We start from the raw sequence: 27358 nt of genomic DNA, 5'->3' as shown, positions 1-27358 counted from the left end.
TGTGTGTGTGCGCTTAGTTTTGTGGTGTTTAGTTTGTTTTGTGACCATGGGCAAGTTATTTTACTTATTTATTCCTCCATTTTTAAGTTTTTAAGATAGACTTCATAAGACTGTGTCATCAAAGGGCACACAGTAGGGGGCGCCTGTGTAGCTCAGTGGGTTAGGCCTCTGCTTTCAGCTCAGGTCATGATCTCAGGGTCCTGGGCTGCCCTGCATCAGGCTCTCTGCTCAGCAGGGAGCCCCCCCCCCCCCCCCGGCCTTCCTCTCTGCCTATGTGATCTCTCTCTGTCAAATAAATAAAATCTTTTGAAAAAAAAAAAAAGGTACATAGTAGGAGCTTAATTAAATGTTTTTTAAGAAACAGAACAGAAAGGGGCGCCTGGGTGGCTCCATTGGTTAAGTGTCTGCCTTCAGCTCAGGTCATGATCCCAGGGTCCTGGGATCAAGCCCTGTTTAGGGCTCTTTGCTCAGTGGTGAGCTTGCTTCTCCCTCTCCCTCTGCCTTCCATGCTCCCTGCTTGTACTCTCTCTCTTTTTCTCTCTCTCTGTCAAATAAATAAATAAAATCTTAAAAACAGAACAGATGAAAAAATTATATGTTTAGGAGGATATTTTCCAAAATTAGGAAGGGACTTTGGAGAATTTTCTTTTCTAAATTAATGAGGAAATATAAGACGTGAGATCAGAGGGAAGGATACAGGCCCAAACCAAGCAGTAATAATAGTGGGGACAGGAGGAGGGAGTGGGATTTGTTTTATCTATTCATCAGTTAATGGACATTTGGGCTATTTCTACTTTTTGGCTATTCAAAACAATGCTGTCTGAACATTTGTGTGTGAACTTTTGTGTGGACATGTGTTTTCATTTCTCTTGGTTATATACCTAGGAGTGGAGTTGTTGGGGCATATGGTAACTCTGTATTTAACATTTGGAGAAATGACAAACTATTTTTCAAAGTGGACACACCACTTTATTTTCCTACCATTTCTGTACATCCTTGGCAATACTCATTAATGTCTAGCCTTTTGATTCTAGCCATTAAAACAGGAGAGAAGTAGTATCTCATTGTGGTTTTGATTTGCATTTGCTTGATGGCTAATGCTGTTGAACATCTTTTCCTTTCCTTGCTGGCTGTTTGTATATCTTCATTGGAGAAATGTCTGTTCAGATTTTTTGTCCATTTTTTTAAATTGTTACTATTTTTATTTTTTATTTTTTCATTAACATATAATGTATTATTTGTTTCAGGGGTACAGGTCTGTGATTCATCAGTCTTACACAATTCACAGCACTCACCATAGCACATACCTTCCCCAATGTCCATCACCCAGCCACCACCATCCCTCCCACCTATCTCCCTCTGGCATCCCTCAGTTTATTTCCTGAGATTAAGAGTCTTTTATGGTTTGTCTCCCTCTCTGGTTTCGTCTTATTTCTTTTTCCCTCCCTTCTCCTATCATCCTCTGTCTTGTTTCTTAATATTCTTCATATCAGTGAGATCTTATGATAATTGTCTTTCTCTGATTGACTTATTTCCCTTAGCATAATACCCTCTAGTTCCATCCATGTCATTGCAAATGGCAAAATTTTTTTGATGGCTGCATAATATTCCATTGTATATATACTACATTTTCTTTATCCATTCATCTGTGGATGGACATCTAGGCTCTTTCTATAGTTTGGCTATTGTGGACATTGCTGCTATAAACATTGGGGTGCACGTGCCCCTTTGGATCACTACATTTGTATCCTTAGGGTAAATGCCCAGTAGTGCGATTGCTAGGTCATAGGGTAGCTCTATTTTCAACTTTTTGAGGAACCTTCATGCTGTTTTCCAGAGTGGGCTACACCAGCTTGCAGTCCCACCAACAGTGGAGGAGGGTTCCCCTTTTTCCGCATCCTCGCCAGCATCTGTCATTTCCTGATTTGTCTTTTTTAGCCATTCTGACTGGTGTGAGGTGGTATCTCATTGTGGTCTTGATCTGTATTTCCCTGATGCCTGGTGATGTTGAGTACTTCTTTATTTGGAAGTCTTCTTAGAGAAATGTCTGTTCATGTCTTTGGCCCATTTCTTTCTTCTTTTTTTTTTTTTTTTAAGATAATTGTGTTTTTTTTTTTTTTTAAGATTTTATTTATTTGACAGATAGATCACAAGTAGGCAGAGAGGCAGGGAGAGAGAGAGGAGGAAGCAGGCTCCCTGCCAAGCAGAGAGCCCGATGCGGGGCTCGATCCCAGGACCCTGGGATCATGACCTGAGCCAAAGGCAGAGATTTTAACCCACTGAGCCACCCAGGCGCCCCTTCAGCCCATTTCTTGATTGAATTCTTTGTTCTTTGGAAGTTGAGTTGATAAGTTCTTTATAGATTTTGGATATTAGCCCTTATCTGAAATGTCATTGCAAATATCTTTTCCCATTCTGTCAGTTGTCTTTTTGGTTTGTTGACTGTTTGCTTTGCTGTGCAAAGATTTTATCTTGATGAAGTCCCAATAGTTCATTTTTGTCCTTGCTTCCCTTGCCATTTTGTCCTTCATTTTGTCTTTGCTTCCCTTACCTTTGGTGATGTTTCTGGGAAGAAGTTGCTATGGCTGAGGTCGAAAAGGTTGCTGCCTGTGTTCTCCTCAAGGATTTTGATGGATTCCTGTCTCACATTGAGGTCTTTTACCCATTTTGAGTCTATTTTTGTGTGTGGTGTAAGGAAATGGTCCAGTTTCATTCTTCTGCATGTGGCTGTCCAATTTTCCCAACACCATTTGTTGAAGAGACTGTCTTTGTTCCATTGGACTTTTCTTTCCTGCTTTGTTGAAGAAACTTAGTTGACCATAGAGTTGAGAGTCCATTTATGGGCTCTCTATTCTGTTCCATTGATCTATGTGTCTTGTTTTTGTGCCAGTACCATATTGTTTTGATGATTACAGCTTTGTAGAGTTTGAAATCTGGAATTGTGACGCTGCCAGCTTTGGTTTTCTTTTTCAACATTCCTTTGGCTATTCAGGGTCTTTTCTGGTTCCATATAAGTTTTAGGATTATTTGTCCCATTTCTTTGAAAAAAGTTGATGGTATTTTGATAGGGATTGCATTAAATGTGTAGATTGCTCTAGGTGGCATAGATATTTTCACAATATTTGTTGTTCCAATCCATGAGCATGGGATGTTTTTCCGTTTCTTTGTGTTTTCCTCAATTTCTTTCATGAATACTTTATAGTTTTCTGAGTACGGATTCTTTGCCTCTTTGATTAGATTTATTCCTAAGTATCTTATGGTTTTGGGTGCAATTGTAAATGGATTGACTCCAGAATTTCTTCTGTCTTGTTGTTGGTGTATAGAAGTGTAACTGATTCTCTGCATTGATTTTATATGCTGACACTTTACTGAATTCCCGTATGAATTTCTAGCAGTTTGGAGTGCAGTCTTTTGGGTTTTCCACAGAAAGTATCATATCATCTGCAAAGAGTGAATTCTTTGCCTTCTTGACTTCTTTGCCTTGCCGATTTGGATGCCGTTTATTTGTTGTTGTTGTTGTTGTCTGATTGCTGAGGCTACTACTTCTAGTACTATGTTGAATAGCAGTGGTGATAGTGGACATCCCTGCCATATTCCTGGACTTAGGGGAAGAGCTCTCAGTTTTTCCCCCATTGAAAATGATATTCACTTTGGGTTTTTCATAGATGGCCTTTATGATACTGAGATATGTACCCTCTATCCCTACACTGTGAAGAGTTTTGATCAAGAAAGGATGCTGTACTTTGTCATTGCTTTTTCTATTGAGAGTATCATATGGTTCTTGTTCTTTCTTTTATTGATGTATTATATCACACTGATTTGTGGATGTTGAACCAACCTTGCAACCCAGGAATACATCCCACTTGGTCGTAATGAATTATCCTTTCAGTGTACTCTTGGATCCTATTGGCTAGTATTTTGGTGGAAGTTTTTGCATCCATGTTCATCAGGGGTATTGGTCTGTAATTCTCCTTTTTGATGGGGTCTTTTTCTGGTTTCGGGATCAAGGTAATGCTGGCCTCATAAAATGAATTTGGAAGTTTTCCTTCCATTTCTATTTTTTGTAATGGTTTCAGGAGAATAGGTATTAATTCTTCTTTCAATGTTTGGTAGAATTTCCCTGGGAAGCCATCTGGGCCTGGGCTCTTGTTTGTTGGGAGATTTTTTATTACCGCTTCAATTTTCTTACTGGTTATGGGTCTGTCAGGTTTTCTATTTCTTCCTGGTTCAGTTTTGGTAGTTTATAGTCTCTAGGAATGCATCCATTTCTTCCAGATTGTCTAATTTGCTGGCGTATAGTTGCTCATAATATGTTCTTATAATTGTTTTTATTTCTTGGGTGTTGGTTGTGATCTCTCCTCTTTCAGTCATGATTTTATTAATTGGGTCCTTTCTCTTTCCTTTTGGTAAGTCTGGCCAGGGGTTTATCAATATTTTTTTTTTCCTTAAGATTTTATTTATTTATTTGACAGAAATCCCAAGTAGGCAGAGAGGCAGGCAGAGAGAGAGAGAGAGAAGGAAGCAGGCTCCCTGCTGAGCAGAGAGCCTGATGTGGGGCTCGATCCCAGGACCCTGGGACCGTGACCTGAGCTGAAGGCAGAGGCTTTAACCCACTGAGGCCACCCAGGCACCTTTATTAATTCTTTCAAAGAACCAGCTCCTGGTTTCGTTGATCTGTTCTTTTGTTCTTTGGTTTCTAGTTCATTGATTTCTGCTTTTATCTTTATTGTTTCTCTTTTTTCTGCTGGGTTTAGGCTTTATTTGCTGTTTTTTCTCCATCTCTTTTAGGTAGAGTTAGGTTGCATATTTGAGACCTTTCTTGTTTCTTGAGAAAGGCTTGTATTCCTATATACATTTCTCTTAGGACCGCCTTTGATGCATCCCAAAGATTTTGAACAGTTGTGTTTTCATTTCATTTGTTCCCATGAATTTTTAAATTCTTTTTTAATTTCCTGATTGACCCATTCATTCTTGGTAAGATGCTCTTTAGCCTCCATGTATTTGAGTTCTTTCCAAATTTCCTCTTGTGGTTGAGTTCTAGTTTCAAAACTTTGTGGTCTGAAGATATGCAGGGAATGATCCCAGTCTTTTGGTACTGGTTGAAACCTGATTTGTGACCCTGATGTGATCTATTCTGAAGATTGTTCCATGTGCACTAGAGAAGAATGTGTATTCTGTTGCTTTGGGGTGGAATGTTCTGAATATATCTATGATGTCCATCTAGTCCAGTTTGTCATTTGAAGCCTTTATTTCCTTGTTGATCTTTTGCTTAGAAGGTCTGTCCACTTCAGTGAGGGGGGGTGTTAAAGTCCCCTACTATTATTGTATTATTGTCAATGTCTTTCTTTGATTTTTGTTATTAGTTGGCTTATATAATTGGCTGCTCCCGTGTTAGGGGCATAGATATTTAAAACTGTTAGATCTTCTTGTTGTACAGACCCTTTAAGTATGATATATTGTCCTTCCTCATCTCTTGTTACAGTCTTTGGCTTACAATCTAATTTATCTGATACAAGGATTGCCACCCCAGCTTTCTTTTGATGTCCATTAGCATGGTAAATTGTTTTCCACCCCCTCACTTTAAATCTGGAGGTGTCTTTGAGTCTAAAATGAGTCTCTTGCAGACAGTATATTGATGGGTCTTGTTTTTTTATCCATTCTGATAGCCTTTGTCTTTTGATTGGGTATTTAGCCCATTTACACTCAAGCTAACTACTGAAAGATAAGAATTTAGTGTCATTATATTGCCTGTAAGGTTACTGTTACTGTGTATTGTCTCTGTTCCTTTTTGGTCTATGTTACTTTCAGGCTCTCTCTTTGCTTAGAGGACCCCTTTCAATATTTCCTATAGGGCTGATTTGGTGTTTACGAATTCTTTCAGTTTTTGTTTGTCCTGGAAGGTTTTTATCTCTCCTTCTATTTTCAATGACAGCCTAGCTGAGTATAGTATTCTTGGCTGCATATTTTTCTCGTTTAATGCTCTGAATATATCATGCCAGTCCTTTCTGGTCTGCCGGTTCTCTGTGGACATGTCTGCTGCCAGTCTAATATTTCTACTGTTGTAGGTTACAGACCTCTTGTCCCCAGCTCCTTTCAGGATTTTCTCTTTGTCTGAGACTGTTAGGTTTACAATTAGATGACGGGGTGTTGACCTATTTTTATTGTTTTTGAGGGGGATTCTCTTTGCCTCCTGGATTTTGATGTCTTTTTCTTTCCCCAAATTAGGGATGTTCTCTTCTATAATTTGGTCCCATATACCTTCTGCCCCCTCCCCTTTTTTAGGATCCCAATTATTCTTTTTTTTTTTTTTTAAACATATAATGTATTATTAGCCCCAGGGGTACAGGTGTGTGAATCGCCAGGTTTACACTTCACAGCACTCACCATAGCACATACCTTCCCCAGTGTCCATAAAGGGATCCCAGTTATTCTAATACTGTTTCATCTTACAGTATCACTTATCTCTCGAATTCTCCCCTTGTGATCCAGTAGTTGTTTATCTCTGTTTTTCTCAGGTTCTTTATTCTCCATCATTTGGTCTTCTATATCACTAATTCTCTCTTCTGCCTCATTTGTCCTAGCAGTAAGAGCCTCCATTTTTTATTGCACCTCATTAATAGCTTTTTTGATTCAACTTGGTTAGATTTTAGTTCTTTTATTTCTTTTATTTTCTTTTATTTCTCCAGAAATTTTCAAGCCCAGCTAGCATTTTTATAATCATCATTCCGAACTCAGTTCTGACATCTTATTTATGTCCCTATTGATTAGGTCCCTAGCAGTTGGTACTGCCTCTTTTTCTTTTTTTTGAGGTGAGTTTTTCTACTTTGTCATTTTGTTCAGAGAAGAATAGGTGAATGAGAGAACAAAATGCTAAAAGGGTAACAACAACCCCAGAAAAATATACACTAAACAAATCAGAAGAGATCCAAAACCAGGGGGAAAAGAAAGGAAAAAAAAATGTTTGATCAGGCTGGTGAATGGAACAGAGCCACACACTTGATTTTGGGTGTATTTTGGTCTGTTAGAAGAAACTGCCTCCTAAAATTTTAAAGAAAGAAAAACTATATATATATACACACACACACACACACACAAATAAGGGTAAACACAATGAATGGATGGAATGTGACTGTGAAGATGAAAATTAAAAAAGATTCTAAAAAAGAAATTGATAAGAAGTTGGTTGAAAAAAGAAAGGAAAAACATTAAAAAAGAGAGAGAGAGAGAATATGATCAGGCAGAAGACTAGCACAAAGCCATACACTAGATTTAGGGTATGTTTTGTTCTGTTAGAAGAAACTGTATCCCAAAATTTTAAAGAAAGAAAAACATATATATATACAAAAAATGAGATTAAGTACAATGAAGGGATAGAATATGAGTATAAAAATGAACATTTAAAAAGATTTTAAAAAAGGTGTTAAGATGTTGGTTAAAACAGGAAAGACGATAAATTCAAAAAAAATTAAAAAAGAAAAAAAGAAAATTTTAAAAATTTAACTTTGGAAGACTAAAGAGTCAGGGGAAAAAAGCCATGAATTCTCTGTGCTGTATTTCCCTAGCGCTAAAGTTTTGATGTTCTCATTGATCAGTAACCTTGGTCTTGGCTGGATGTTCTTGCTGATCTTCTGGGGGAGGGGCCCGTTGCTGTGATTCTCAAATGTCTGCCCAAGGCGAATTGCACCACTCTTGTCAGGGGCCATGCTAAGTAATCTGCTTTAGAGGAAGGTAATGAGGATGGTGGCCTCCCAATATCCGGCCCATAGGAGCTGAGAGCTCAGGGCCCACTCCTCACTGTACCTTCAGAGAAAAGCAGTCAATCCCTCCCATCTCCCTGGTCTCCAGCCACACTTGTGCTCACTTGGGCTGTGACCGAGCATTTCTATCTCTGGCGCACGGCCCTGTTTGGAGTGTCCAAACCCAGCAGATTCCTGCAGTGCACTCCCGCACTGTTCTTCCTGGTGGAAAAAAGGAGGGGTCTCCCCAGATCTGCCACTTGTGGGGTCCCTGCTCAAAGAGCAGTGGCCTATGCCTTGGATCATGGTTTATGGCAACCCCTAGCTGAGAGCCCACCCCGTGGCTCCGTCTTTGCAGCCAGTTTTCCTGCTCCAATACCGGGGAGCTCTGTCACACTCAGACACCCCCAGTCTTTCTGTGATCTCCGAGGGTTCTGAGATCACACTGTCCCAGAGAGGGCTCCACCCCCTGCTTAGCCACAGGAGTGATGTCCCTCCACAGAACAGACTTCTAAAAGTTCTGATTTTATGCTCCGCTGCTCTCTCACTTGCCCGGAGCTGGCTGATGGAGGCTTCTTCCCCTGGTGGTCTATCTTCTGGAATATCCCCTCGGATTCACTTCTTTGCACTTCCTGCTTTCCAGAAAGTGTCACTTTTCTGTTCATAGAATTGCTGCTATTCTTTTCTTTGATCTCCTGTTGAGTTTGTAGGTGTTCAGAATAGTTTGATAACTATCTAGCTGAATTCCTGGGATCAGACAAAATTAGGTCTTCTACTCCTCTGCCATCTTGCTCCTTTTTTTTGCTTTTTTTGCCCATTTTTAAATTGGGCTATTTATCTTTTTGTTATTGAATTGTAAGAGCTCTTTACATAGTCTAGAAACAATTCCTTATCACAAATACGATTTATACATATTTTCTTCTGTGGGTTATCTTTTCACTTTTTTGATGGTGTCCTTTGAAGCACAAATGTTGGGGTGCTTGGGTGGCTCAGTCAGTTAAGTGTCTGCCTTCTGCTCAGGTCATGATCTCAGGGCCCTGGAATTGAGCTCCCTGTTGGGTTTCCTTCTCAGCAGGGACCCTGCTTCTCCCTTTCCCACTGCTCATGCTTTCTCTCACTATCTTTCTCTGTCTCAAATAAATAAAATCTTGAAAAAAGTCTTTTGAAGCACAAATGTTTTTAATTTGATGAAGTCCAGTTTATCTCCTTTTTGTTTCATTGCTTGTGCTTTTAGTGTCATATCTAAGGAACTCTTGTCTAATCCACCGTCACAAAGATTATTCCTAATTTTTTTGTCCCCTGGATTTCTGTAGTTTTAGCTCTTACATTTAGATCTTTGATCCATTTTGATGTAATATTTTTGTATAGTTCTACAAGCTTTTGATTCTTTTTTGATTTCAGAGACTGTGTGTGAGGTATATTGTCTGAAATGTGGGGTTGAATGCAGTGCTCACTCAAATCCTTTGCAGCACAAACATTCTGTGTTTCTGTGTAACTAACTTAATTGTCTTAATGCTCTTTTTAATAGTACCATTATTTGTTGCAATGACCAAAACCCATGTGATAGCAGCTTCGAAAGAAGCATTTTATACCTGGCAGTATCGTGTGGCAAAGAAGCTCACAGCATTGGAAATTAATCAGATCACACGGTCTCGAAAAGAAGGGAGAGAAAGGTATATCTTTTGCTGCATGGTTTTTAGTAGTTCAACCATATCACATTTAAATCAGACATAGATAATTATAAATTGTCATGCTTGAGAACTGTAAATTGTTTTGGTTACTAAAAATAATATTTTTCCATTAATTTCAAAACCTTTCAAATTATTTGTTTAAATTTATCAAAATAAATGAGAGGTAGCATGGTGTAATAAAAGACAGCCCTTGGAGATAAAGAGTGGAAATCTGTGTTTTTATAAGGAAATAGCTATTCTCACTCATTTACTCTTACCATATTAGGATAAACCATAAATATGATTATTCAGTTGAAAATCTAACCAAAGCTTCATTCTTATGGGTTAGTTGTATGGGTCTTTCGAGAAGGGTGGGGGTGATTCTAGTATCAATCTCCATAGGAGAGGCAGGTTCTTAGGGAGGAAGTCTTCAGGTGGGGCGAAGTGGTCACTTGGCTTCTTTCTCTTGCCCTTGATTCGAGGGGGGCTGGGGTTAAGTGATAGAGGGGTCTCTACCACATGGAGAAGTTAGGAGCTAGGATGGGGGGAATTCCCTTTAGTAAGTTTCAAGGTGCAGATGCATTTACTGTGTTTTGTCAGTTATATTGTCTCTGTTGGTGATACTTTTTTTGCTCTTTTGTTGTTACCCTAAGCCTTTAAATAAAGCATTTTGTTGACTGTTCTAAGCTAATAATTCTTAATCAGGGCGTAGGCCTGTGTTGGTGGGAGTGGGCAGCAGGGGTCATGTCAGATCATCTTCCCTCACACATGCTTGAGATCTTAATGCCATCTTCCCTTCCCTTTAAGACTCACTGTTGTACTAAGATTGGATGTCCCAGTAAATATTTTAGATACGTGAATTCACGTGGAAGCAAAACAAATAAACTAAAAAGCCCCAAACAAAACAAAACAAAACAAAAACAGTTGAGGGGCACCTGGGTGGCTCAGTTGGTTATGTGTCTGACTCTTGATTATGGCTTAGGTCATGATCTCGGGGTTGGGAGATGGAGGCCCCGCATCTGGCTCTGTGTTGGGCATGGAGCCAGTTAAATTCTCTCTGTCTCCCACCCCCCTGCCTCTCCCCCACTTCTCCCTCTCTAAACAAAACATAACAAGACCCCCAGAACAGTTGAAAAATACTATATCTTGCTTTCTCAGTAGTTCTGAAAGTCTAACTGGAAAGAATCTTTGGCCTCTTTCCAGGAGAGCATGTGACAGTGGTAGCAATAATAAGTAAGAGAACCACAGTCTGCTGGGAGATCTTAGGGTAAAGTTGGGACTGAAAAGTCTAGCCTCTTCATAGAGTAAGTAGAGTAAGTTCCTTGGAGAGCCAGCTAAAGATACTCTGGTTTTAAGATGGCAGCATCTCCCTTTCTTTCTATCTGAGATACACTTACAAGTTCTAATGATTGGGCAGGTTCTCTCTGGGCCTCAGTTTTCTCAACTGTAAAATATGGTGGATGAGGGTAAGAAAAGCCATCATTGATTGAATACTTCTAATGTGCTAGATACTACAGTAAGCCTAGTCAGTACTCTTATTAATCCTGTTTCAGAGAGGAAACTAAGACACAGGAGCTTAAATTATTTGCCAAAGGTCCCAGCTGATAAGTAGAAATGGCACGTAGATCTGGTTGATCTGGTTGATCTGGCTCTGAAACACTCAGATTGGCCTTTCTTGTAGTACTCTACTCGTTTTAAGAGATGGAAGGTGGTCACATGATCTCCTGACCTTTGACTTTTATTTTGTGATAACTAAGTAGAAGTAGTAGCTGGATATACTTAATAGCAATGTATTATAATGCAGAATCCTGGCACCTCTAAATTTCTTTTTTAAAATATATTTTCTTTCTGCATTTAATACATTTCTATTTAACATTTGATCTCATTATACTGACAAAAGTATAATCACGATTTTAATTTAACAGTGATAAAATTTCATGATATTTTAAAGACAGAAAATGGCTTAATTTTGTTGTGACTATATTCTATCTATGATTTCTTTTTTTTTTTTTAAAGATTTTATTTATTTATTTGACAGAGATCACAAGCAGGCAGAGAGGCAGGCAGAGAGAGAGGAGGAAGCAGGCTCCCTGCTGAGCAGAGAGCCCGATGTGGGGCTCGATCCCAGGACTCTGAGATCATGACCTGAGCCGAAGGCAGCGGCTTAACCCACTGAGCCACCCAGGTGCCCCTATCTATGATTTCTTGATCAGGCTCTATGCATATGTGCTTTACAAACATCATTTTATTTATGCCTCTTAAAAAACCCTGCAAAGGTTGCCGTTATTCTCCACATGGAGAAATTGAGGCTTAGAGGCTTGTCCAGGGCCTCATAGCTACTCTATGATGTATCTTCCCTATCGCCATCATTCGTTTTAATATTTTCCCAGCAAACATAGAGCACCTGACAGTGTGTCACACTGTGCTACGCACTGGAGGAGATACAGTCTTTGCCTCCTCAGCTAGTGGGAGAGACAAGTAAAGTGGAGATGCTATGGTGTGAATAGTATTATATTGAAGGTATTGAAGGTATCAGATGGGGAAAGTCCAAAAGTAGTGCATCCTCACAACACAGGGAACATAAGAATGATTCTTTATTTCAGAACAAAAATTCCATTAATTAGTGCTTCCCAAATACTTTTAAGCTTTACCTTTATTAAGCACATTGACAGAAGAGAAATTATGGAGAAATGACAGAGAAACTTAGTGTTTTGAAGTTATTTCTGAGTGATGTTCATTTGCAGAGTAAGGTAAAATAATCTGTTGGGGCTTAATGAAGTTCATTGGAAATATGTGGTTCAATGTCCAAATACGTTTTTGGCATAACTTTCAGGAACATATCATTTGCATAACTAGTAAACACCTGGCAGGTAGTTTTTACCTTTATGCGATCGAGCTGTGTCAAGAACTCTTTAAAATAATCAGCACATTTATGTTACGTAATAGTATTCATTGGTGTCATCCAGTTCTTTAATTGTTCTAGAGATTGTGAAATGGCATAACCTGTACTTAGACCATCTTTGAAATGATTGCCTTTTTTTTTTCCCCCCAGAATTTATCATGTTGATGATACTCCTTCTGGATCAGTGGATGGGGTGCTTGATTATAGTAAAGCAATTCAGGTAGGTGATTGCAGCAAATGTCGACATCTGTAAGTTTTGAAATACTGTAACTTTATTTTGACATCTGACAAGTAATTATTTTTTTACTGAATAGCATGTTATTCTAGTAATTCTTTAAAAAAATGTCCATTCTGAAAACCTTTTATCTCGGCCTGCTTTTTTCCCTTTGATTTTTAAAACCATTTTTGAAATAATAATAGGCTCTCGGGAGGTTGCACAGATATAGCACATAGAACCTTTTTATCCCACTTCCCTCTGTGGTGACATCTTCTATAACTGTGGGATAATATCAAAGACAGGAAATTGCTATTGGTAATGACACTCTTAACTGGACTCCCACCCGATTCCTTACTCAGTTTCACTAGTTTTGACATGTACATGTATGCGCGTAGTTTTATGTACTCTCACCATCGGGAACGGACTTGCCTCATGCTAGTTCTCCATTTTTGCACTTGCTGTCCATCCACCCTGTCCCTGCCCCGCGACAACCATGGATCTGTTTCCGTCTCTGGTTTTGTCGCTCTGAGAATTTTTCAAATGAAGAGAATCCTATAACATGTAACCTTTTGAAATTGACTTTTTCGCACTAAGCATATAAGCCCTTGGGATCCATCCAGGCTGTTGAAGTGCTGTGCCGCTACTTCCCCTTCCTCATTCTGGCACGAGCTGTCTGTCCTTCCACCATCTGTACTTTTATGTCTGAGCTCAGGGTTTTACCTCCCTGCGCTTTTCTGTGTATGTGAGATGTTCCTTCCTTTCGCTCTCATAATTCCTGAGCACATCTCTACTTGTGTCATACTGTACTGTAATAAGGCGTCGGGCTTGCTGTCTTCCCTAGGAGGCTTTTGAGGAATCCCTGAAGGGAAAGATTTTATCTGAGTGTCTCCAGTGCTTAGTTCAGTGTCTAGCACATAGTAGGTGCTCATTAAGTAAATGTTAAGTCAATAAATATATTGGAGAATTTTTCTAGGTGAATTGCCTACTACCTTATGCCAGATTAGAGTCATTCAATAAATATTTGTTACAGAATAATGATTTATTTTAGGGTACCCGGGATCCAATTTGTGCCATAACTGCATCTGATAAGACACTGATCGTGGTAAGTTTGAAGCAGACTGATTTTATGAATAATAATTGTTTAAATTATAAAAATAGATTCAAGTAATATGTTTCAGATTTGGATATCATCTTGTGGGCACCTAGCTTACTAAGTCTAACATGAGAAGTAAGAAAGTTTTAAAGATTGCTTCACAAATTGTTAAGCATTTGCAAAAATAGCTGTCTTTAAAATTGGTAGAATTGGGGCGCCTGGGTGGCTCAGTGGGTTAAGCCGCTGCCTTCGGCTCAGGTCATGATCGCAGGGTCCTGGGATCGAGTCCCACATCGGGCTCTCTGCTCAGCGGGGAGCCTGCTCCCTCCTCTCTCTCCGCCTGCCTCTCTCTCTACTTGTGATCTCTCTCTGTCAAATAAATAAATAAATCTTTAAAAAAAAAATAAAATTGGTAGAATAATGGCCCACTGGGGAGAGTTTGACACTGGGTTGAAGGAGCCACAGAAGGGTTGGTAGGTGCGGGATGGATTGGACCGTGGTAGCAGGTCTTTGAAAGCTCCCTCCTCTCTGTGGCCGCCTTCTGTTTTGTGTTAGAGAAGGGTTTTGGCTCAGCTACTTTCATAAAACATAAAATGAAGAGGTAGTGTGTTTGCTAACCAGTAAAGCGAAGAAGTCTAGGGCAAAGTTTTCAAATAAAATCACTGTTACAGTGTCTTTTCTTGAGCTCTAACATTGGAAAATATTAATTTTAGAACTAAATGTTTACTTTACTTTAGTAATGCTGGTGGAGTCCTTGAATTTGAATTATGTAATCAGAGCCTGAATAGTGTGTATTTGGTTACATTCTTTAGCCATTAGATAATTTTCTGGGGGACAAAGTCCTAAGGAAGGTAGTATTTGTTTTTCTTCATCAGGATTTTTATAGTAGTTTGTCTTACAGAGCCTCTTCTTTTCTTTTTAGATTTTTTTGTTGTAGGGCAGGTTTTTGTTGTTATTGTTGTGTTAGCTGTGTTTCTGACATTTGCAGAAATAAATAACATGCAACTCAAATTAATCACAAAGCTGACATAATTTCTAAATGACAGAGTCTACCTAAAGAAGCGTACTCAGGTAGTTTAATACCAGCCAGAAGTTTAATGGAGAAAAAATATCTTCGGCACTTTAAACTTCTTTTCACCATTGAAATGTGGAAGGTTTTAGAACAATTACTTTTTCAAACCTTTGAAACCACAGGACCCCTTTTTTCAAAAACAAAATTTTATTTCATTCTCCAGTATGGTAAACCTTCTGAAACCCATACTGCCCTTCTGTACATTAAAAAATATCCCCCTCCCCCTTCCAGCCTTCCTGATTGGCCCCTCTTGAGAATCATGCTTTAAAAACAATGCCACTCTGATTAAAATGGGGAGTGGGAAAGATTGGCTGAGTGGGGCCCTCTGCTTTGTCCTGTTGTCATGGCCAGAGGCACAGAAGGGTTTGAAAACCACAGTTCTCTCTTGATTATGACACCAACTGTTGATCTGTCAAGGCTTGCACAGATTTGCTTAGTAATTTATACTGGTTTTTTTTTTGAGATTTCATTATTTGTAATGGAGAAAGAGCTTGAACCAGGGGATGGAGGGAGAGGGAGAAGCAGACTTCCCACTGAGCAGGGAACCCAATGCGGGGCTCGATCCCAGGGCCCTGGCATCATGACCTGAACTGAAGGCAGACATTAAACCGATTAAGCCTCCCATGCAGCCCTATATTTTATTTTTAGACCCATTTAAACTAATACTCGTTGTATCATTGCATTCTGATCATCTCCCTTTGCCACTAACTAGTACCAGATAGGTGACTATAGATGAAAAATACAGACTTTCTTTCAATAACAACTGTTTCATATGGTGATCTTATATGGTTTTATATGAAATTTAATTCAATAAGTGCTTTATATTTTAGCTTTTCATGTACCTGCATATTAACCTAGACAACAAATGTGAACAACCCTTGTTATTTCTTTCTTGTGATATAAGCATTTATGTATTATGGAACAGCTAGGTTTCTGACTTCTTTCTTGAACGCTACATGAAAAAAAATTAGATCACCTTCAGCCACTTTGAAAGGGTTTTGATTAAATAAGAAGATACATATGTAATCAGTAATGTGATTTAACATCAGAATTGGGAATTAGTTATGACACCATCACTTTGGTTTTGGAAACAAATGTATGAACATTTAGAGAGACCTGTATTTGTAATTTAATTTTCATTATGTAAATATGCTTTAATAATCAAAAATAATTTCCATAGGGTCGTGAATCTGGCATCATTCAGAGATATAGTCTTCCCAACGTTGGTTTAATTCAAAAGTATTCCCTTAATTGTCGAGCCTACCAGTTATCCTTGAACTGCAACTCTAGGTAAGTCTGAAAATTCTCCTCATGTAGTTGTTGGGTTTAGAAGTTATTAACTAGGATTTTTGGATTTATATAAAAATAAAAAGATGTGTATTTGTTTTAAACTTGTCCTATACTTCATATGATTTTACTATACTATATTTATATTTCAATAGTTGTATTATACTTTGTTTAGATTTTTTTTCTTTAATTGGGCAAAATATAGAAATTCTGATGTAATACTTTAAATTGTTTGCATGTCAGTTGCTTTAATTCCCTTGGATATTTTTTCCTCACAAGGAAGCAAAATGGAGAGTAGTCCAAGTCTTCTATCAAATTTGTAAGAATTTGTTTAAAACCAGTTATTTCTTTAAAGCCATTTCTGCCTTCTTCCCAGATTCAGATGAACTGATTTTGCAGAACAGTAATGGGTAATTATATTTGTGATTTCTGATCATAATTTTACAATTTTGTTTCCCTTCTCCAATGCCATTATTTGTAGTCGTCTGGCTATCATAGACATCTCAGGCATTCTAACTTTCTTTGACTTGGATGCTCGGGTAACAGATAGCACGGGACAGCAAGTCATTGGCGAGTTGTTAAAATTGGAGCGGAAAGATGTCTGGGATATGAAGTGGGCCAAAGACAATCCGGATTTGTTTGCAATGATGGAGAAGACAAGAATGTATGTTTTCAGAAACTTGGATCCTGAGGTAAACACAAGAAAGGAGCGTTAGCAGTACATAAATAATAAGCCAGATACCGAAACCGATTTCCCTTTTGTTTCCTTAAGAGGTTTGTTGGTATTGGTTGCATGAATTTCTGAAAATAAATAGAAACATCTCTGTGGAGTTGTAACGTGTTTGGTCTAATACTGATTCTTTAAATATTCTCTGCTTTCTCTGAAAGGCAATTCCTAAGCATTTATCTGTTCTTTTTAAAAGATGGAGCCATGGGTCTCTAATATATAGTCTTTATTTTTTCCTTGTCAGAGTTCAGGAAGAAAAGAAAATCAGTAGTAACATTACCAAAATTGCTTAAAACAACCTAACCAAAGAAATGTGGTTTTGAAATGTCTTTGTGCTTTTGTTCTCTTTTGCCTCTCTGTCCACCTGAATTTGTGTTGACTTGGTCTTATTTATATTCATAACCGCTCTCTCAACCACGAATCCTGGCCTTTTTCACCCTGATAATTTTATGAATATGCAAGTGTGGAATGATTAAACTGCCCTGTCTGGAGTATCAGGAAGCCCCTTGCTCACTAATTTTTAAGTTATTTTTGGATTTTCTACTTGCAGCTCACATCAGCTAATTTTTAAGCTTGGAATTTTCCTGTCACTTGGTCTGCTCTGCATCAGCTGTTAGCATTCGTGTTTAGGAAATTCAGAATAATTTGCGTGGTAGCCTAATCAAAGCATCATTGAAATAAACCTTTTATGTAATTTTTGAATAATTAATGGATTTTCAGTTTGGAATTTTCTCTATGCTTGCTGTACCCAACAGAAGTAAATAATAAGAGATAAATTGATAAATGCTATATGTCATTAATTGATGTGTGGATTTACGGTTTGATTTTTGGAAAGAAATTGCATGCTTGGGCCCCTGAGGTGCCAAAGATCTTCTAGAGTAATTTATTCAGTGGTAAACTATTTGTCCCTTTAATATCCTAAATTATTTTCACATTTCCCCATTTTGGCTCTACTCACGATCTTTGGGTTGTGAAATGACCTGATATAAATTGGTCCCAAAGGCTTTGTTAAAGCTTTTAGGAGCCTTAAGGATCTTTGTAATTTTTAGTCCCTGAGTATGGTTTAAGGGAAAGGCATTCGGGGCTGCTGCATTTAACCTGTAAGCAGGGGCTTCTGTCAAGGGTCCAAGGGAAATTTGATGCTTGCCACAAAACAAGTGTGAAAATTTGACATGTAACCACAGGATTACCCCAAGGAAGGGAGAGGAATACTTTTTGAATGTGGGGGTCCTTTTTCCGTCGTGGGCCCCGTGTGTACTAAGTCAGAAATCATATGCCCGGACAAGTAGAGTGTTATGCCTGGCTTTCACAATGTGTGTGTAGCACACATGCTGAGTCTCGCACCAGGGGAAAAGAGATCTTGGCCTTGTGCAAAGTGATTCTTAGTTTTAACTGATCGGCTTTTTTTTTTTTTTCCTTTTTGAGTTTGTTTTCTGGCTTGGCGAGTAGTTCAGTTTCTGTTGGATTCAGAGCTAGATGCATTTCTTTCAACCTTACCACTGACTGGATTTCTTTATAAATCCTGCTCCTCTTTCATTCATGAGGACACCGGCTGGCTGTGATGCCTGCTTGGTTAGTTACTGTGCTTTTCATTCCTGTAGCTGTTTGTTGACTGATCACGTAAGGACACACTCTTCGTTTTTAAACTGAATTGACTGGGGCTGCTTTAGGGCATCATATTCTTTTGTTATTCAGGAGATAGGCTATTATTTGACAGATAATCGTTAATGTATTTTTATCCATTTGAGGTTATTATGAATTCTAGATTCATACTTTTAAGTTGTAGAGTTTTCTTTAGATTATATGTGAAAAAAAGGTGCCATTTGTATGTGAAGTTGTAATTCACTGATAAAGCACATTTTCTTTGAGAATTTGGGAATGAGTATTTGATGTTGATATTCCCTGCTTGATCATTTTTATCTCCAGTGATCCTCTCAAGGTACTAATTCAGCTTTTCTAGTCTTTTTCTTGAATCTTCCCTCTCACTGATGCTATTTCGTATTCATATTCCTTTCATTTCTCATATTTTTGTCACTCACCCTCTCATTTTTACATACTTCTTTACCAAGCAAGGGTTTTCCAAACTTTTGTATGTATACCTTCATATGTGCATAATTATTTATTTGGAAATTATATATATGATCTACTATTTAATACAAGTACATTATGAATCACATCCCTGAAATAGAAATTTTAAAAGACTGAGAAAAAAAATAACAGGAAGTACACTTTATTTTAAAATGTCATGGTGTTATGGTTCGTGGTACCTTTAGCTAGTTTCTTAAGCATAATGTACACTTTAATAGATTGTGGAATTATTAACTTAGTGTAGGTCCCATGTTTCAGAGTCTTCTTGATAATTCCATTTTATAACCGACTTTTTGTCAGACCTGATTAGACTGTCATTGTTTTCACTTTGTAATGTGGCTAACCCCGGAATCTGTGCGAGGGGTGAGGGAGGTGACTGTTCTGTCTTGTCTTGTTTGCTTGTCCTTGCGTTATCGGTATTCCGCTAATCCACAGATTCTTTGTGGGAGGATTTTTAAGCCACATGTCCAATTTATGAGGGTTAGCTAAAAGTGAGAAACTATAATCCCTAAATCCACTTAGCAAGTATGTACAAACTTCAGTATGTCACAATGTGCTAGGATTGAGGGAATCAGCACTTGCAGGGTACCTGTCATATTTTACATGTTATGAGACCTTCTGACTTATGTACTGAATAAGAGGACATAATATAGTATAGATTAGTGAAGCTTTAAATACTTTCTTGATAAAAATAAATTTCTTGCTCACTGCCTAGGGGTGTGCCCTACTTTTGTCAGCCACTGGTCTAAAACTTCATATTTAGTTGAAATGTGGGTGCATATCTAGTGAATTTCGGAAAATAAAGAGAATTAGTTGAGATCAAGCAGAAGTTGACTTTTTAAAAAAGATTTTATGTACTTATTTATTTGACAGAGACAGAGCACAAGTAGGCAGAGCAGAAAGCAGAGGGAGAGGGAGAAGCAGGCTTTCTGCTGAGCAGGGAGCCCAGCATGAGGCCGAGATCATGACGTGAGCCAAAGGCAGCTGCTTAACTGACTGAGCCATCCAGGCGCCCCAGAGGACTTTTTTAAAATCTGAATTACACAAATATTTGCAGATTTGCTTACATGCCAATAGATTATTTTGGAAACTCTTAATTTTTTAATTTCTCCTCCTTCCTGTATTTTCTTCCTTTCTCTTTATTTTTGGTATAACTTTTTATCCACACATCATCTTTTATGACTTTTATTTTTTGGCTACCTTGCTTTGTTTTTTCAGATAACCAAATATAAAACAATTTTGTAGGTATATTTGGATATACATGTAGTATCAAAGTAATCCAGGTGTACAAAAGGCCTTTAGCATTTATAAGAAATATGTTATTATATTCTTTTTTTAAAAAAGATTTTATTATTTATTTGAGAGAGAGATTGAGAATGACAGTGAGAGAGCATGAGAGGGGGAAGGTCAGAGGGAGAAGCAGACTCCCTGCCAAGCAGGGAGCCCAATGCAGGACTCGATTCCAGGACTCTGGGATCATGATCTGAACTGAAGGCAGTCGCTTAACTAACTGAGCCACCCAGGTGCCCATATTCTTTCTTTTTGAATTAAATTTTGTTCTGATTCTCTCTGTGTATTCATTGCTCATAAAGACATATTATTTGCCTTTACATAGTACAATTTTTTTCAGAAATAAAGGTTTTTTGTAAAAATTTCTCATATAATCAACAATTTTTACTTTTCTTTTTTTTTTTTTGAGAGAGAGAGTGAGTACAAGCAGAGAGACGGGTTAGAGGGAGAGGGAAAAGCAGCTGTCCATTGAGCAGGGAGCCTGATGTGGGGCTCAATTCCAGGACCCTGAGATCATGACGAAAGCATATGCCTAACTGACTGAATCACCCAGGTGCCCTAACAATTTTTACTTTTTAAAAGAATATAATCACTTTAAGACTCAATAAACACATATAGTGTGTATGCAAGAGCCTTATTTTTAAACTTTGACATACTAAAACTAAATTTGATTCCATTTTTACCTGTAATTTCCATTTTTTTAGTATCTTCCTATTATAATTTTTGTAGTTTCTACATATAAAGAACTAAGTTTCAGAGTTATAAATTCGATATGTTATTTCCTTTGGATTTTGCTTACTTTCTGTTTCATGATAGAGATACACACATACATTTTTTAAAAATTACATTCTGGTATTACTTCCATTACTAGATATTATCTTATCCTTTCTTGGAGGTAGTAAGTATATTGAGAGTTTATTTCTTTTTGTTTACCTAATATTTATACCTACTTTTTCTATAGAGATTTAGGGCGGCTACTTTACATTGTAATATGCATTTACTACACTTTTTTCTATAAGCCTGTGGAACGGTAGAATAAGAGACTTGTGTAACAGACTTGTGTATTTACATATTGGCAAATTAAGTCTTCTTATATAGAAAATCTATCAGAAATGCTCTCTGGCTAATGTTATAGAGGATGGACTTCTCCGGATGGTACAAGATTTCTTTGATATGTGTGCTTACATACAAATTTAGTGTTTGTCAGTTTTCTTAAGAATTAAATTTAATGGTACATTGCATGAATAATAATTATCTTGTGGTATTGGGCACTTCTGGATTGAGAAAAATTGGACCCATATTAGCTGCTATTAGGGAATTAATATTGATTACATAAGGTATAATAATAGTAATGTGGCCATGTAAAGAGCATCTTCTTTTTTTTTTAACATCTTTATCTTTTAGAGATATGTACTGAAATATTTAGGGGTGAAAATGTCATGATGTCTATAAATTTACTTGATTTACTTTAAAATACTTCAGCCAAAAAATGGACTGAAGCATATTTAGCAGATCGTTAATAATTATTTAGATGATGGGCATATTGGTGTTAATGGCATTCTTTCTACTTTTCTGTTGGTTTGAAAACATTGGTAATAAAATATAAAATCATATATTAAAGGAAGGAAATTTTTGTACAATTTAACATAACATTTGTTTTTATCTTTAAAGGAGCCCATTCAGACTTCTGGATATATTTGTAACTTCGAGGATTTAGAAATTAAATCTGTTCTTTTGGATGAGATAATGAAGGTAATTCTTAAAAAGCAACAGTATTTCTGTTGCTAGCTTGGCTGGGATTTCCTTTTTCACCAGACAGTGTAGTGTCCCTGTTAGGAAAGGGGGTTGACCCTGCTCTCTCAGTTGCTCCACTTTTAGACAGGTTCCTTCACCTTTCTGAGCTTCATTTTCCTTTCTTGTTTACAAGCCTCTTTTTTTTTTTTTGTCTCTATAAAATGTGAAAATAATAGTACCTATCTTCCAGGATTGTTATTATATAAGGTAATGTGTAAAAAGCACTCACCACGGTGCTAGGATCATGAGCTCAAAAAATGGTAGCTAGTTGTTGTTGTCATTGTTTCTATATTATCAGCAGAGGAACTGAAGAAATATTTGACAATTTAGTGTTCTGTAGTTCTAGGATACTTCCATAGTTTTTTGTTTGCAGGGCCACTATCCTATTTTTTTTCAGGCTTTATAAAATAATCCATTTCTGATTCCAGATACCCTTTTGAACCTCTACTTTGGCCTTCACTGACCATCTTTTGAGAATTTCTTTCTCTAAGACTGTATTGAAAAGAGTTTTACTTTCATTTTGTGCAAAGCATTTACTTTGCATTATGCAAAAGGCATTTACTACCATGCCTTGTAGATATTACATAGACCTCACTTTTAGATGAAGAAGGCTCTTAGTGGGTAAAATGATTTGCCAAAAGTTCATCTGTTCATTGACTCAGGAAATGCTTACTGGCAGTCCGCAGGACGCAGTTCCTGGCCTCAAGTAGAGGGACTGGGGAGATAGACAAGCAATTCAGCAACCAGACAAGGCATGGGGGTGCTGTAGTCTCTTTGGCAGTTGTATCCCTTCAGAGGTCTGCAGCGAGAGAGCCCTGGGTCAGTTCTGAGTCGGAGTGATGTGAGTAGCACAATCGGGTGTTGTCCTAAATGTTTGATGTGTGTTCTCTCTTCTAATCCTCACAACTCCGAGGCAGTAAGTTTGATTATTATCTTCATTTGTTTGATGAGGAATGTGAGGCTTGGAGAGATAGACTAATTTGCCAATGACACCCAGTTAGCAGTAGACGGAGACATGATTTGACTCCCAAGTCGTCTGGCTTCAAAGCTGGTGTGTGTAATTGGTAGCACTGGCAGAGATCAAGAAGTGGAGTGGTCATGGGGGAGTTGGCCCCGGTTGTAAGAGGCCTTGTGTGCCTTCTGTGGAGTTTGGACTACATCCTGGAGTCACTGGGGGCGTAAAGCAGGAGAGTGACATGATTGGGTTTCTATTTGGGGAAGATGGCCTTGGCTTCCTGGGTGGGCACAGGAGGAGGGGGCACACTCTAACACGTTTTAGAAATAGTTGTCACATAGCCAGTGAGCAGTGGCATTGGGATTTAAGCTTAGGTCTGTTTGAATCCAAACCTCATGCTCTTTTCATACTGCTTTCTGTCTTGTGCCAGGGATTTCCCGGAGAACTTTTTAGCTTCTGAATGCAATGGTTTAGTTGCAGGGTGAGGAGGGGCACACGCAGCTCAGTTCTGGGAACCATTGAGGCGGTGCATGTTTCACTTTTTCTTTTCTTGGAATATGTAGGATATTGGTGGGTTCATTATAACTGTTTGCCCACTAGCTAGCTCTTTCCTGCAAGGCTGGCCTTCAAAAAAAATTTTTTTTGGAGGGGCCAGCTTGCAAAATTAAGAAAAGGAAAGAGGTGAGGAAAACGGACCCTTTTTCTTTTATTTGTTTATCTGCTGCCCAGCAGCACAGGGAGCAACAGTTTCATTGCTCCTGGCAAGGAAAGAGTAGATTAAGGAGTGAGGAGAGGGGGCTGTGGGTAGAGGCCCTGGCACATGTGTTTTCTGCTCTGATGGGAACCACAGGACTCTGGGCGAGAAGAGGATAGTAGTTCCTGGGAACGTGACATTTAAGCGAGGGAAACGAGGCTGCATAATTGTAAGACACCCCTTCTTCCACCACTGCCTTTTCCCCGTGGGCAGCCTCATAGCCACAGGAGGAACTTCACTTGTGGGTTGTGGGTGTTTTCCAGACAACTTGAAAGACGCACACACTGGAATAGCTTTTCTTCCCATTGTGGTTTACAAGGTGGTGCAGTTGTGTGTGTGTGTGTCTGTTTTACTGTAAAAAAAAAAAAAAAAAAAGCACATGCTCTAAAGGCAGCCATTTGACTTTCTTTCTTCTCATGTTTACTTGTAGAATCCCGAACAGCCAAACAAGGATTATATAATTAACTTTGAGATCCGGTCCTTGCGAGATAGTCGAGCATTGATCGAGAAGGTTGGAATTGAAGATGCATCTCAATTCATAGAGGACAATCCACACCCCCGACTCTGGTATTTAAAAATAAAAAATCTTCCCAAATGACTGGTGTATGCTTTTAAAGTCTCAGCTCGATCGTCCGCCACTCTTGTAGTAGCCTTCATGGGGGCAGATGCCCATTCCTGCTCTTGTGTTTAAAATACAGAAATTCGGGCGCCTGGGTGGCTCAGTGGGTTAAGCCGCTGCCTTCCGCTCAGGTCATGATCTCCGGGTCCTGGGATCAAGTCCCGCATCGGGCTCTCTGCTCAGCAGGGAGCCTGCTTTGCTTCCCTTCCTCTCTCTCTGCCTGCCTCTCTGCCTACTTGTGATCTCTCTCTGTCAAATAAATAAATAAAATCTTTAAAAAAAAAAATAAAATACAGAAATTCCCTTCAGATGTGGAAGTACTCAAAATGAGCATAATATTAAGTGAAACGTGTATAAATGTGTTCGTCGCTTCCCACTGTGTTTGATGGGAAACAATAGGGTAGTAACTGATTTCTAGTTCAAGACCCGTTTATCGGTAATTGCAATAAGCTTTTCTGTTTCTTTTTGTACTGAAGGCGCCTACTGGCCGAAGCAGCTCTTCAGAAGCTGGATTTGCACACTGCAGAGCAAGCATTTGTGCGCTGCAAAGATTACCAGGGCATCAAGTTTGTGAAGCGCCTGGGCAACCTGCAGAGTGAGTCCATGAAGCAGGCGGAGGTTGCCGCCTACTTTGGCAGGTTCGAAGAGGCCGAAAGGATGTATCTTGATATGGACAGAAGGTAAGTCAGGAAGGTACAGGCTCCCTGAATGCTTCGGCATCCGCGATCTTCTTGTGCAAATGAGGAAGGTACCGTAGACTAAGTGTATCATACCATTTCTTTGGAAATAATTTCAGTTTGGATGACTGGCTGGGGATTCCACAAGCCCCACATTAATTTACATTTTGTAATTTGGAGGCCGTTTTCTTTTCTGTTTTTACATACATTAATGACTGACTGTGGATTTTTTTTTCATTTGGTAGGAAAAACACAAGTAGTTTTTCATTTGGTAGGAAAACATAAGACTACAGAGACTGGGGGCTTTTATCCTTTATTACGCATCCCAATAGTTGGGTTTTCTTTTTTCGTTTAGGCCTTTATTTAAGTTTCTGTTGTCAAGGACCATGGACGGTACTTAGGGATTGATTTTTTTTTTTTTTTAATTTTATTTATTTATTTGACAGAGAGAGAGAGGGAGATCACAAGTAGGCAGAGAGGCAGGCAGAAAGAGGAGGAAGCAGGCTCACTGCTGAGCAGAGAGCCCAATGTGGGGCTCGATCCCAGGACTCTGAGATCATGACCTGATCCAAAGGCAGAGGCTTAACCCACTGAGCCACCCAGGTGCCCCAGGGATTGATTTTTTATTCCTATGTTTATTTTAGACTTACATAAGATAACATATGAATTTCATTTCAGCTGTAAGCATTATGTCTAATGTTTATTAATATTATTTGTACTTCCAGGAGATCCCTAATACTGCATAAGCCCTGAAAAGAAAGATAAAACCAAATGTGTTTATATGTGTGGTTTTTAAATAAGCCTCATTATGTCTACAAAATTGATGAAAAGAAATGATTAGTATTTAAATCATTATTTTGCTAGGAAAATTGGAATTCTTGGAAAATACAAGGCAGGAAATCATGTCCTTTACCCTATTTCAGGTTTCCCCCATTGCCTCTTTCCTGGTTAAGTTTCTAAAGTGTTTGGCAACGTACATTGTCTGGCAGTTCACTGCTGTGTATTCTAGTTCCCTGGAATTGAACCTGGCACATGGTGGGCAGTTGCTAAGTATTTGTCAGATGAATGAATAGATGCTGTCGTTTGTAGAGATCTTGCTATTGGCCTTCGGCTGAAATTGGGAGATTGGTTTAGAGTACTCCAGCTCCTGAAAACTGGATCTGGTGATGCAGATGACAGTCTCCTAGAACAAGCCCACAACGCCATCGGAGACTACTTTGCTGATCGACAAAAATGGTGGGTAACCTATGGGGACCACCTTCTCCATTCATGCGGCACTTAATATGGTAGCTGCCTGGGTAATTCCCTGTGATGCTGGGGAAATTGAAAGCCGTCCTCCCAGATCCTAAAATTCAAACAGCTTTAGATCCACACTGAAGAGCAAGAGACCCTTTGCAGTTTTCATACTCACAAAATGTGTGCCTAGCTTCAGGCCGTCTTCTACTATTTAAGACCACAGTGTGCATTTCAGAGACATTATATGATTTACTTCTGAAAAAGGTATAAAGAACATTTTATATTTGGTTGTTTTGTTGTAGATTATTTTTAGCTATCATTGACTTTTATTCTGAAGTTTTCATTTTAATCAATATGCTTATTTATTTACGTCAGTGTTTGGAAGTAAACCTGTGTATCAGATTACGGCAGTGTTTCTTAAGAATATCCAAAGGATGTTGCAGCTAAAATATGCTTCACAGTCGTTAGACTTTTTTCCCCTGCACTTTATATGCTTCAAAGACATACAGTAACTGAAAGTGGTCACTAGAGTAATACTAGTAATTCTAATGAAGGAACATTTTTGGTGAAAATGCTTATTTACCAGGAGATTCACATTAATTTTAAAAGTTTTTGCTTTTTAAAATTTTCTGTAGGTTGAATGCCGTACAATATTACGTACAAGGCCGGAACCAGGAACGTCTAGCTGAATGTTATTATATGTTGGAAGATTATGAAGGATTGGAGAATCTTGCCAGTTCACTTCCAGAAAACCACAAGTTGCTTCCAGTAGGTGTTACAAATTGTAGTTTTTAGAGTTGTTAGGTTATTTTATAAGGTTTTTATGTTACAGTCAGGAATCATCCCCTGCCACAAAGAAAATTTAAAATGACTCTATAATCTTATAGTTTCTTAAATGTGGAATGATACTTTTAATTGTTTGAATAATATGTCAGTATTACAGAATGCTTGAAAATGGAGGGAAAATTAGTCATATTCCCACAATTTAACATGTTCACAATATTCTCTAGTCTTACCAGTTTTATAAAATTACTTTTAAAGTTAACTGAACAATGGAGGGCATGTATTGCATGGAGCACTGGGTGTGGTGCATAGACAATTAATTCTGGAACACTGAAAAGAAATAAAATTTTTTAAAAAAGTAAAGTTAGCTGAACACCTGAAATATTTCCAGCGAAAATGATTTCTTGTCAGATATTTGCTTCAAAATGATCCGAGCTGTGTGTGTATATATTTGAAAT

The 27358-nt window shown here is 38.3% G+C and overlaps 1 protein-coding gene across 1 annotated transcript in view; it reads left to right on the top strand.

Annotated features, from left to right (window-relative positions):
* WDR35 (WD repeat domain 35) overlaps positions 1–27358 on the top strand; it is a 66023-nt gene that overhangs the window by 30428 nt on the left and 8237 nt on the right. Inside the window, 10 exon segments of the mRNA XM_047746314.1 lie at positions 9265–9409; positions 12459–12528; positions 13574–13627; positions 15871–15980; positions 16459–16669; positions 21754–21834; positions 24016–24152; positions 24681–24884; positions 25971–26117; positions 26753–26885. Coding sequence (XP_047602270.1) covers positions 9265–9409; positions 12459–12528; positions 13574–13627; positions 15871–15980; positions 16459–16669; positions 21754–21834; positions 24016–24152; positions 24681–24884; positions 25971–26117; positions 26753–26885 — 1292 coding nt within the window.

Source organism: Lutra lutra, chromosome 9, assembly GCF_902655055.1.
Source record: "Lutra lutra chromosome 9, mLutLut1.2, whole genome shotgun sequence".
In the NCBI taxonomy this organism is placed as follows: Eukaryota; Metazoa; Chordata; class Mammalia; order Carnivora; family Mustelidae; genus Lutra; species Lutra lutra.
The sequence above is the reverse complement of the archived record's forward strand: the minus strand, read 5'-3'. Positions and strand labels throughout refer to the sequence as shown.